This window comes from Aaosphaeria arxii (assembly GCF_010015735.1).
Source record: "Aaosphaeria arxii CBS 175.79 unplaced genomic scaffold BU24scaffold_6, whole genome shotgun sequence".
Classification (NCBI taxonomy): Eukaryota; Fungi; Ascomycota; class Dothideomycetes; order Pleosporales; genus Aaosphaeria; species Aaosphaeria arxii.
In genome coordinates this window covers 310,758-322,198 of record NW_022983479.1, presented here as the reverse complement: position 1 = coordinate 322,198, position 11,441 = coordinate 310,758, and the positions used below count along the sequence as shown (strand labels likewise).

Below are 11,441 nucleotides of genomic sequence, written 5' to 3'. Positions count from 1 at the left end.
CGCTTGCAGACCTGGCCATCACGCTATCTACTTGCCTACCCCAGGCCTGAGCAGCGGGAAAATGGTAGTTCATCTTTCATCTCCTCATCGCTTGGACGTTCTGATTGCGATAATTTGACATGTTAATGCTCGCTATCTTTGACCGAACCGAACCCTCTTGCAACCGCCATCAGCCCCTAATTTTGACGAGAGGCAGCGAAATCATCCAGTGTACAAGTAGTATGTTGTGGCGAGTCGAAATTTCCTTTAAACTTTCTATAACGATTATCCGGTGCACAGTCCTGTGTGGCTGGGGACCAGTACACACTTTCCCAATATTTGAGAGCGTTATGATCATGCCTTGACGATTAACGGTAACGGGAGAAGACTCAAGAGGGCATGGGTCTATTGTATCCTAGCCGAGCATCCTATCAAACCTTGCCTTGCCCCAGCTATCCCAAAGCCGATCCATCTCCGGCGAGAGGAATCCTCACAGCCAAGCCATGACTCTTCGAGACGCAGACGCAGTAATTATTACTCGTAGCGTCTCCTTGTAAGGACAGGGCGTGGTCCTCCTGGGTGGATCCGAAGTCGGTTCACCTGTCGCGCAAGCGAACCCTCAACATGCTGCCATGCGATGCTTCCCGACATGCCGGCCATATATCAGGCACCCCATGGCGATAGAACCGGATTTAGAATGTGCTCGCTCTCATAGGTATGTGTTTCATCTCGTCCACCAAACCCCCTCGTTGCTTCTAGAAGTCTACTTGCCGTATTCCCTTGCTTTTGTTGACGTGACGTGATAGCGCTACTGTACGGTTCCAACACCCAGGGCAACGGGTGCATGCCCCCTAAAGACATGGCGAGATGTTGGTAGTGGAAGTGTAAAATACTCGCTCTGAGTGTAATAGACGACGACGCGATCCATTTGCTGAAAAGGGTGGAAGTAATAAAAAAGATGACAATTGACAGAAGAAGACAGCCAGCCTATGGGCGATCTGAAAAGGAAAACGGTGTTCCGCACCTCCATTCGGGAATGATTGGCCGTGGTCCTCTTACTGCTCACCTTCATACCCGTACTGTACCTGATCTTCCCGCGCTGACTGCTGGGGGAGGGTGTAAGAAATTTTGCTCGCTCGCTCTCTCTTTTGCTTTGCTGACGCCCCCCCCATGGGTGCGAACGACCCGATTCCGCGCCCAGCCCCCTGCGGGCCTGTCCTGTCTGGCCTGGCCTGGCAGCTGGCTTGTGGGGATACAGCGTGGTGACCGGTCTTGGGGCTCCACACCCTATAATCTGACTGGTGATGCTGTGGTTCTGCCCTGCCAAGTGCCATATTGAAGGATGCATTTATCCAAAGTACGCTGGTCCTGGGAGAGGCAAGCATATGCAAAAGTAGGTAAGGCTTAGGTGGAGCACACTCAAGGAATCCCAACAAAAAATGGGGACGTGGGAAAGGTTTGAGCAATTGCAATATCAATCATGATGGTGACTATAATATCTGATTTCTTTTGTTTGGTATTGGTATTGATATATTGGCTAATGGAATTTTTACAGCTAAGCGAAGCGTGCGACCCCAGTCGTGGGTTGTCTGGAATGATGTCCAAGGGACTTACTCTTCTGCCGGTGGGTGGTGTGCTGCCTATGATGCGTATGTACATGCTTCGTGGTTCGAAGAGACACTCGCCAACCTCGTGCTGATTGGGTGCTGGGAGAATACCTTCCCCGTAAAAAGTATCGTACATGAAATGCTTGCTAAAGAGCGTTGAGCGTACAAAGGAGAATAACATGCAGCCCCTGCGTTCGTGCCTTGCATAAACGTCGGTATAGGGCTGGGAGGATTGCATGTTTTAAAAAGTGCATGTCTTTTGAAGTGCGTAGGCGGTTAATAGCCGGCTCGATATTATTGCATGTAGCTGCTAGGACAGTGTCTCCAGCTTTCTAGGTCGAGTAAATGAAAGTAGCGAGCAGCACCTTTTTCCTGGTAAATATGCTCGGCCAAATAGTAAAAGGAACTATGCTCCAACGCCAGTTTGCTCTTTTTGCTATGCCGGTACCCGTATCCCATCTGATTAGCCCCTTCTTCTTTGGGACTCCTTGATGGCGTTGTGACGACCTTGGAAAATGAAAGACTTTTGAGAACTCGCTAGAGCCTCGGGTATAAGTGAAAAGGAAAAGCGCAAGTCGTGGCCTGGGTGTGGGGAGGTACTGGTGGCGAGACGAGTCCGGGAGAGACGGTCAATCCTGGGTAATCCGAATTTGAGCGTTGTTGTATGTACGTCATCCGTAACATGTACTCAAGATCGGTAATCATAGTTTGTTCTTCATGCCGTCGTCCGAATCGTCATCGATGGGGTGCAGTCCCAGTCCTCCTCTTGCGTGCGTGGCCCGCGGATCCCAATCTACATGCATCGCTGCTTGTGATGGCGCTCGTGGTGTCGAGAAACTGAGGGTCGGAGACTTGTAGTCGCGCTGAACTTCCTTTCCAAAATAATCCGGTGTCCCTGTCAATGACCGCCTATACGGGTTGTAGTCTCCATCGGGGCTGGTGAGAGCACTTTCCGGAGCCTTCAGGGGGCTTTGTGCGAATTTATTAAGCTCATAATTGTGAGTGTCGGCAGGGTACTGTTTGGCGTCTAAAGAGACAAATTCGCGTTTTGAGCTGAACCTTGACTGCAAAAGAGTCCACCATGCTTTGAACATGGAGAAACGGAAAAGAAGAATAAAGCATTGAATGCCAGCCAACTGTTACAAGTATTAGCGTCTGTGCTGCCAGGACTAGAGTGAGTTGCCTTACAGAAAGCATGATCAGAATAGCAATGACGGTGGATTGATTGACGAACAATTCCTGGCCGAGTCCATGACATGGGTCAGGCTTTAGGGGGTTTTTCATCAAGCATAACAGGAAAGGCATTGCCTTTGAAATATCATCGGTAGCGGAGGTTTCCACTGAGTTGAGCCAGATGAAAACAACGGAGAAGAATATGACGTCGACGAGAATGAAGACGACAATCGTGATGCCACGCCATTGAAGCCAGACGACTTTGCGGACACGTCGGTAGACAGCTCGTGCAGAACGAGCACGAACACTGGTAGTGTATGAAGGGAGACCAGCGCTGCTCTGGGTTTCTGTTTTATCGTCGCTCCACATGTTCTTAATGTATACCTTGATACAATATGCGAACCTAAGAAATGTTAGCAGATACATACCACAGTGGTGTTGTAGTACTCACGTTGCCAATTGCACAATCATGGCAGCCCCGGCAATTGCTAGTAGTGGCCCCCAGAAGTCTTTCATGGACTCTGCAGAGTTGACGTGACAGACATCTCCAAAGCGGAACGAGACACCAGTGACTGAGATGGTGGCGCAGAAGAATGCTGCGGCGACCGACCAGCCCAATCCTTGAGACCAATAGAAAAATTGCTTTCCGGGCATGACGTCCCAGCAAATCTGCAGATGCATTGACAATGCGCGAATGAAGACTAAGTATTGTGAGTCGAAGAGCGCTTTGAATGACGGGGGAAGAGCTTACTCCACACAGCCATCGAGAGGCCTCCGGCAATGAGAAAGGCACCGGAGAACGCGCAGGTCAAGCTGGAAAACATGTCGTTGGGCGTTATTTCATCGTAGCACTGTTCGGGTCTCGCCCCGAAGGGAATGACGAAACCGAGCTGGTATTGAGGTCAGTATGCGTAACAAACCAACTATCGAAGGTATCATACTCACCGCCATCATGATAGCAGCAACGATCAAGCAGTAGCTTAGATAATGTCTCCTCGTCTTCTCCGGGGGAAGACATAGGAAAGAAATCAAAAGAAAGACAAGGAGAATTAAACCTGCAACATTCAAGGCTTCTGCGACCCGATACCACGTTTTGAATTCTAGAGGAATGTTAGGAAACGACATCAGTATGCGAGGCTACGTCACTAACCTGGAGGATACAGAAAGTCCGTTACAGGACAAGGCAAACAGCACTGTAGGCCTTTCTGAATCTGTGGGACAGGCGCGCAGAATCGTCCTGCAACGACTAGGTCATGTCAACGAAATGGTCAACGAGGGAGCTGGAAGGGTACAACATACATCCATCAAGCCCGAACATGGCTGCATCGTAAAATGGTGGTGGGCAAAGCCCACGTAGAGGAGAGGCCAACGACGAGTTCGACATTGTTTAGGTCCACACTGGCCTTGAAACCGGTTCAAGTGCTGTGAGCGCCAGGCATGGAAAGACTTTCTGTGTTGCTGATCTCTGGAGTCCGGTATATAATCTTACAGCTCGACGGTCGACGGTTGACGTGTGTAGACCGGCTTGACGATATCCGTGGTAGAGAACTAGAGAAAGGTATGCTCGATTGTATAGGCGGCGTTCTATGGATCTAGGGATGGTCGTGATACTAGCCGAAGCAGTTGGTGAAACCGCTATCGCGAAGGCAAGATTAAAGTTCAAAATGAATGTGGATGGTATTAAGGAATGAATTGTAGCAGAGAAAGCAATGCGATGGCTCAGTCCTCTCTCAGTTCAAAGGCGATCAGATGGAGGCCAACGACAGGGCTGAATTTCATGAAAGCACAAGATCCAAAGCGAGGGAACGTGGAGCAGCGGGACACAACACCATAAAGTACAGGAACCTACTCCGACTGGCATGGGGTGTAGTAAAGCCTAGGAGAGAAACTAAGTCTTGAAAGGCTACTACTGGTTGGTGCACCAGGCCAGTGGTCGTCAGTCAGTGAGTGCGACGATCTTACAGCTTTCACCAGAGGCCCCTGCAGGTTCGCAGGCTCTACTGAGTACCCATGCAATACGCGCAGCACGCAGCACCGCTGGGCTAAAATGTACCCGCTTGTGGCCAAGGCCCAGGTAACATGGCAAGGGTGGAGGTAGGGATTACTATGGTGGCGGGCTAGACCAAGGGGCATGGATTCGTGGGGCCAGGAACAGGACGAAGGTGCAGCACCCAACAGGGGGCACGAACAGTACTCCACAGTTGGTAACTGGGTAGTGCAGCTCGTGCCTTCGATGCGCACAGCAGCCCAATCGCCTCTTTGTGTTGCACACACCCAGCTCATGAATGTAATGGATGGGATGTGCGGCAGTCTTCACACGCGACAGCTCCTGTTCGGGACCTCAATGGTTCGACGCGTAGCCATGCCATAACATATCAACGATGCGCGCTGCTCATGGTGGTAGTGCGTGCATAGCGAATGCAAGCGAACTGCACTGGAAAGGTGGTGGCCCAAGATGTCAAATACTCGTAACATGGACTCGAAACAGCATTCAGCAAGCGACGAGCCAACTTCCGTCATACTCATGCTAGGTGTTCGGCACTTGGATCTCCGCCTGATACAGTTTTTGGAACTATACAGCGTTATTTCGGTCGTCGCATATCGAGATAAGAACGCCTATAGGGTGCTGGCGAAAGCTGAACAAATCCTGAATCGAATGATCGCATACTTCGTTGTACTGTGGTACTCAGTAGGGATGATAGTACAAGTACAGAAAAGAAAAGTGAATGGAACACATCTGGCATTGGTCTACGGCGTCCAAAGGGATACGTAGCTGATAGTCTGATACCAGCCTGTGAGTGGTGGAGGCTTTACACTTGAGGGGCTGTTGGTGAGTGCCCAGCTTTACTCAGGGCCCGCATGAAACTTCCAATCAGGTCGCTTCACAGCTTCCACCGTTCCCAGAACAAAATTCGCATAACCGAAAATGGTAGGGGTGATCTCAGTGATGGCGGCCGACGGCAGAGAAAAGGGCGACCCAAGCTGATACTGTGCCTCAACTGCAGACCGAGGCTGTCAACACATCGTACAGAGAGTACACAACCTCCTGGTGTAAGTGACAGTGACACAACGACGAGATCCAACAAGATAGATGTAGGTACTGTGTACAGAGTACTGGTTACGAGCGACGGTCTCGGCCGGCACGGGAGCGCAATCCATAGAGCACTATGCAGGAAAAGCCCCGATCAACAGTCGTGCGGATGCGTATGCCCCCCGCTGCAACGACGAATTGAACAGAGGCAATGGCAATACGAACTGCAAGCGTTCCCGTTGACAAAAGGAATAATGGAGCGAGTGGCGTCAGTGGCCGTTCTATCGATATCGTATACTGGTGGACTTTGGAAATGGGTGGAAACTGGAAGTACACAGTACGAAAGCAGCTGGAGTTCAACCACACTCCATGTCATGTATTAGGCTCTCGGGTTCAATTTGGTATGGGAACCCATGCCCATCAATGCCATGACCAAAAGAGTTCCGGCAATGGCAGGACAGAAACGAACAAAATGGCATGGATGGGCACTGGAGGGGGATGAGCGAATGGACGAGCGAGGGGCAAAGGACAAGGAGTCTGAGTGACTGCCTACTCGGACCGTAGAAAACGAAGAGTCTGACAATTCACTTTTGGAAGTGCGCTAATCTTGAGATGGACTAGCGCGATTTTCTCTTAATTCGATGTCGCGTCTTTGGTGCCATCGCTCATCGCCGTCTTCCACAAACCCTCAACCCTCACCACCCTCGACCCCTCGACCCTACGAGGCATCACCCTGCCACCGTCCTACTCGTACCCAAGACTGACATTCCCTGTAACTGCCATGCTACCTGCGCCTCCTCATTATTCACCACATAGATAGTTAGGTATCATACATGAGTGTATCCGCCACCGTGTGCTTGACTTCGCCTACGATTAGCCCACAAGGACTAGGCTCCTGTATCAGAAGCGCACCATTACTCAAATCTTTTCACAAGCAAAGAGATATTTACAGGTAGCGATGCGTATTGCATGAATACCCATCTGCCATTCAAATCAGTTCACACCTATCCCCAGACATACAGCAAGCACCACCCCGCTCCTCGACATTTTCCAGCATCCATCGATCGCGACTCTACTACCTACCTATGGATTGCTCGCCGACTGGATCTACAGTCTTTACGAGGCACACGGTTCTGTTACGGAGTCGTGTTGGTACCTGCATCACCAAGCTGGGCCTTTCCCTCAGAAGCGAAGCGGTCGTGGCGGAACAGAATTCACGCCATTATTGCACTAATGATTAGTATCTGTTTCTCCAGTCTTTCGTCCCTCTCGTACGGGTATGGCTCCCGCTTAGTGCTGGCGATATGTTCTCTTTTGGACTTTCTCTCCGAACTAGCATCACCGGTGCTATTGATAGGGGAATAACGCTGCAGACGCGCACGTTGACGCGCTCGTGAACTAAAAGCCTACCAACTCGGATCTGGAAAACCAAATCACTCGTGCTCTCAACAGCTTCGTCCCGGCTCCCCCGCTAGGTCGCGCAACTTCTAGAAGTACATATTGTACTTCACCAAACTAGCAAGGTGAAACATCAAAGAACCACACACACCATTCGTAGAAACCTTGTTCCTTTGCTGCTATTCAGCGTCGCGCCATGGAAGTAGTGGAATAAATTGACTGTCGCTTGTGTCAAACCAACAATACGCGCTTGTCTCAAAACCCGTTCACATAGAGCGCGTGCTCATTGTTGAAAACTACCACAACTGCCAAAGACGACATCTGTGACGGCATTAGCACTCTGAAGGCTTAAGCCCTTTCTGCATCCATCGCATAACGGGCATGGTTCCAACATCAACACTGTCGCAAAGGCACCCTAGACTGTGAAGCCGTTTGACATGAATAGGGCCGTCACTGCTAAAGCGTTTCGGTATGTGGGGGATGGTGCGTACGACTACCCAATCTGCCTCTGCCATTCGATGGTTGTCTTGACCAGATTTGTCACCTTCAACTTCTCACACAGTGTGTGTGAGGTGCCGTTCGTAGGACCTGTCTCCGTCGCCATTCACATGTTGCATATGTTTCAAACACACGATTACCACACAGAATCTTTTCAGTGAGCATCAAATCTATGTGCAATCCATCTAGACCGATCCTACAAGCGACGATGGATCGGAATCTGGGGCCACTAAGAGGGAAATAGGTAGTATTCCCAGTAATAATCCTTCGCCACATGTAGGAATATATTGCCCCAGAATTTTTCTTTGGAGATTTATGCCTTTAAACTTTACGAGTATTTGAATATGAGTGATCGGGAGTTCCTGCTGATGCAGTACTAGTCAATGCGTCACTCCAGGGCCATCCAGACTCTTCTCGTCGTGATCAAGAGGCAGTCTCGGAAACTCTAATCTTGTGCACAAGCTTCATTGAGAAGGATGTGCACACTCTTTCGCAACATGGCGAGCCCACAGTGTGGAGCAATGATGCAAGTCACTAGTTAGTGACAGTTCAGATGCTATTGATCCACGGCCTTGGGCTGGAGAAGTCAATGAACCCTCGGTACCCAGAAGATACACTCAGGAGCATAAGCTAGATGCAAGAAGTACCCCAGGAATGCGTGCCGTCAACTTTCCCGCTCTTTCTCTAGGCTGTCCACTACTGAGCTGCAGACTTGCAAAAGCAGCCACTATATTGTCACTGGTGGGCCAATTGTATTTGCTCAACGAAATATTCCCCAGAAATCAATTTAGCATATGTCAAACTCCTATTTGACATACACAATAACGGGACCGAAAGTCATGGCGAGACAGCGGCCAGGAGATTCTCGGTGAAATGACATCAAGTGCTTATACAGTAATTTCCACGCAGACACTCGATCTCGTTGGCTGCCTTACCTAAATACAACGTTACCGACGCCTTATCCGTCATAACGTTCCATTTCAGATGTCGCGCTGTCGTTCGCAGCATTAGGCAAACCATGGGAAATTTAATCGGAGGTAGGCACACTGCCAAGTGGGAAAGGGGATCCTTCCTACATACCTACACACTGCATGACGCCCAAAAAAGATGTCAGCTTCTACCCGCACGGTAAACCACGGCCCGAGAACCATCAAAGGAGCGCGCAGACGCGGCACGAGACGAGAAGACCATGCAACCATTCGCGAACACTTATTCCCATACGATTTCCGGTTAGTTATCCAACATACACGACACGGTCATAGGTAGAGCAGCAGCAGCGTCTGCGTGAAAAGAGCGATTTTCTGGACCTTCCTAACAAGACAATGGGTTGTGTGGCACCCCCTTGCTAGAGATCCCGCGTCTCCCTAGATAGAATATAAACAATCGCGGGGACGCATTTCCTAATCTGGCGCTTGCTCCAACATGAGAGTGGAAAGATAGCGTGCAGCCTTACCACCCAAAAGCCACAAGACGGGAGAGAAGAAGCATGGGAGGAACCCTTCCAGGTTCGAATGGTTCCATGTCTTTTCTTTTCTTTTCCCGCGGGTCCCATGGGTTTGGATCCAATCGCGGTTGCATCTGGTAACTGGGATTCTGTTGGAATTGCATGCAGGAGAAGGGTGTAGACGGCGACCATGAACGACAATCACTGTCTGTTCTTTACGCAGACATGTGGGATTTACGATAGGCCATCGCCCCACCAGACATGTGAATAATACCCAATTACTTCTCAATTAAAATGTCAATCTGCGGGGAAAGGACACATGCCACCGCTATATGTACACTATTGCACAGTAGACTAATCGATGCATTGTCAGGGATGAGGTGGAAAGAATAATTTTTTCCATTGCATTGCTAATACTTGAAGTGATATTCAGTTTCGTTCAATCATGACTACTAGACTAAAAACATGAGCGCGAAAAAAAGCAAAGCATACAAACATTGACCGTTACATTCCAGGCTTACCAGAAGCATTTCACTGCTTGTCCCATCGATCACCAAAATTCTTGATTGGATCCACTCCAATCATCGACATCAGCTCTCCACGTTGGTGGCTCATCTGCAAAACGATCGTTCCTATCCCACCCACCGCCAAAGCTGCCACCGCCTTCTTCATTGTCAGAACTAGCATTCTCGTCTGCGTGAGTTGGAATGCTCTCGACGCTGAGATACTTATCGATGATGTCTTGAAGCTGCAGGGCCACTGCCCTCAGACTGTCCACAATCTCCTCTGAAGATGGTTCTTCCTCGTCCTCGCTCGCGCTCCAGTCTCCCCCACTTTCACCAGATTGCTCTCTGTCAGAGGAGCCACTGCCCTCAGATCCCTCATCCCACTGGCGCCGCTTGAGTCTCCAGGAATGATCTTTATCGTTGAAGTACTCATCGTCCGGAGAAGCAGCTTGGGCATCTAGAATCCCCTCCTTCGCTCCCTTGGGAAGTGAGTCCCAGAGAGCGAGGTCATTGTACTGAGTAGTGATCTTCTTGCTGGCGGACTGAGGGGTTTTGGCGAAAGCAGAGTCGCCAGGCCTCTTGGGGCCTTTCGACCACGGGTAACCGTCGGCGTGGGCGACCTCAGCAAAGTCTGCCGTGGAGTCTGTGTCGACGCCCTCGAAGGCGGCTCCTGGTGGTACTTGATCCTCGTCATCGAGCTGGTCGAAGTAGCTGGGTCTCTCTTTGGGTTTGGCTCCCTTCCCCTTATGGCGATGGCCGGGCCTTCTGTGAGGCCTGCGTTCTGCTTCTTCGTCAGGCGGGTGTTCAGGCCGATGGCCAGGTCGACGATGAGGCCGATGATTAGGTCGATGGCTGGGTTCTTCTTCTTCTGGTTCTTCTTCCTCTTTTGGTCCCCCTTTGTCCTCTGTTTTCTCATGTGACCCATTCGCCGCCTCAGAATTTTGTCCTGCTGCTGGCTCAGTGACAGGAGCTGGAGCAGGTGACGCTGCAGAATTTACTGTGGCATTTTTTCCAGCTGCTGGATGTTCTTCTGGTTTGGACGGTGGTGGGAGCACTTGTATCGCCGGAGGGACCACTGGTTTGGACTCTGATGGCTTCTTGGCTTCTGGTGAAGTTTCTGGTTTCGAGATAGGCTGCGGTTTATCTTGCGTGATAGGTCCACGCATGATACCACGCGATCTTCCCCAAGGATCAGAATCATCGTCTTCGTCATTGTCATCGTCATCGTTATTCCAGTGACCCTTCTTGTAGTGTCGCCATCTATCAAGACGATCATCGAGCCAATCTGTCCATAACTCATCCACATCGTCCCAGCTATCCTCCTCATCATCACGCTTTTTAAGAGCCGCCGCTTTGAAAGCATTTCGTAGTCTTGCTCGGTCATCTGCAGCAGTAATGAGCGATAGAACCTGCAACTTCTCCTTGAATGATGAAGCTCGATAAAGGTCCTTAACCGCACCAAGAAGTGATTGAACATATTCATCGTCTGTCTTCTCATCACTCTCGTGTTCTAAAATAACAGCTTCGATCTGTGTACCAAAACTTCTCAATTTCTCTTTCGTGCTCTCGCTTAACCCATCCCAACGAGAGTCAAGCGTGCCTGTGAGACTGATGCTCCTCTTATAACGCGATCCATTTTGGACGTATCCCAAGACGAATCTAGAGACCTCCTCCTGATCTTGGGGAGACAGAGTTGACAGAAGTTCTTGAAACGAGCGAAGGTTTCGTGCGAAGTCTCGCAGCCACGCTGGTGATCCTACAGATGTTTTCCCTTCGCAGGCGCAATCCACACGAAAGTTAACATT

The 11,441-nt window shown here is 50.1% G+C and overlaps 6 protein-coding genes across 6 annotated transcripts; 3 read left to right on the top strand and 3 right to left on the bottom strand.

The window, feature by feature from the left end:
- Nucleotides 1-565: 565 nt before the first annotated feature.
- On the bottom strand, nucleotides 566-1,502 carry BU24DRAFT_231934 (uncharacterized protein). Its single transcript, XM_033522188.1, has one exon. The coding sequence runs from the start codon at nucleotides 1,325-1,327 to the stop codon at nucleotides 788-790; it is 540 nt and encodes a 179-aa protein (XP_033381536.1). The 5' UTR covers nucleotides 1,328-1,502; the 3' UTR covers nucleotides 566-787.
- Nucleotides 1,503-2,040: 538 nt separating this feature from the next.
- BU24DRAFT_231932 (uncharacterized protein) lies at nucleotides 2,041-4,338 on the bottom strand. Its single transcript, XM_033522187.1, has 7 exons — nucleotides 4,059-4,338; nucleotides 3,910-4,005; nucleotides 3,705-3,859; nucleotides 3,511-3,649; nucleotides 3,211-3,460; nucleotides 2,775-3,162; nucleotides 2,041-2,722 (listed from the first exon to the last, which is right to left on the bottom strand). Exons 1-7 carry the CDS (start codon nucleotides 4,141-4,143, stop codon nucleotides 2,288-2,290), a joined length of 1,548 nt encoding a protein of 515 aa, XP_033381535.1. The 5' UTR covers nucleotides 4,144-4,338; the 3' UTR covers nucleotides 2,041-2,287.
- A 552-nt stretch (nucleotides 4,339-4,890) lies between these two features.
- Nucleotides 4,891-5,532, top strand: BU24DRAFT_410965 (uncharacterized protein; the record flags this gene model as incomplete). The annotated part of the gene is made up of 2 exons (XM_033526018.1): nucleotides 4,891-5,046; nucleotides 5,164-5,532. 2 exons carry the CDS (start codon nucleotides 4,891-4,893, stop codon nucleotides 5,530-5,532), a joined length of 525 nt encoding a protein of 174 aa, XP_033381534.1.
- BU24DRAFT_231928 (uncharacterized protein) lies at nucleotides 5,455-6,347 on the top strand. Its single transcript, XM_033522186.1, has one exon. The coding sequence runs from the start codon at nucleotides 5,619-5,621 to the stop codon at nucleotides 6,171-6,173; it is 555 nt and encodes a 184-aa protein (XP_033381533.1). The 5' UTR covers nucleotides 5,455-5,618; the 3' UTR covers nucleotides 6,174-6,347.
- Nucleotides 6,348-6,657: 310 nt separating this feature from the next.
- Nucleotides 6,658-7,445, top strand: BU24DRAFT_231924 (uncharacterized protein). Its single transcript, XM_033522185.1, has one exon. The coding sequence runs from the start codon at nucleotides 6,760-6,762 to the stop codon at nucleotides 7,153-7,155; it is 396 nt and encodes a 131-aa protein (XP_033381532.1). The 5' UTR covers nucleotides 6,658-6,759; the 3' UTR covers nucleotides 7,156-7,445.
- Nucleotides 7,446-8,573: 1,128 nt separating this feature from the next.
- BU24DRAFT_424196 (uncharacterized protein) lies at nucleotides 8,574-9,468 on the bottom strand. The gene has a single exon (XM_033528440.1). The coding sequence runs from the start codon at nucleotides 9,320-9,322 to the stop codon at nucleotides 9,032-9,034; it is 291 nt and encodes a 96-aa protein (XP_033381531.1). The 5' UTR covers nucleotides 9,323-9,468; the 3' UTR covers nucleotides 8,574-9,031.
- Between the last annotated feature and the right edge of the window lie 1,973 nt (nucleotides 9,469-11,441).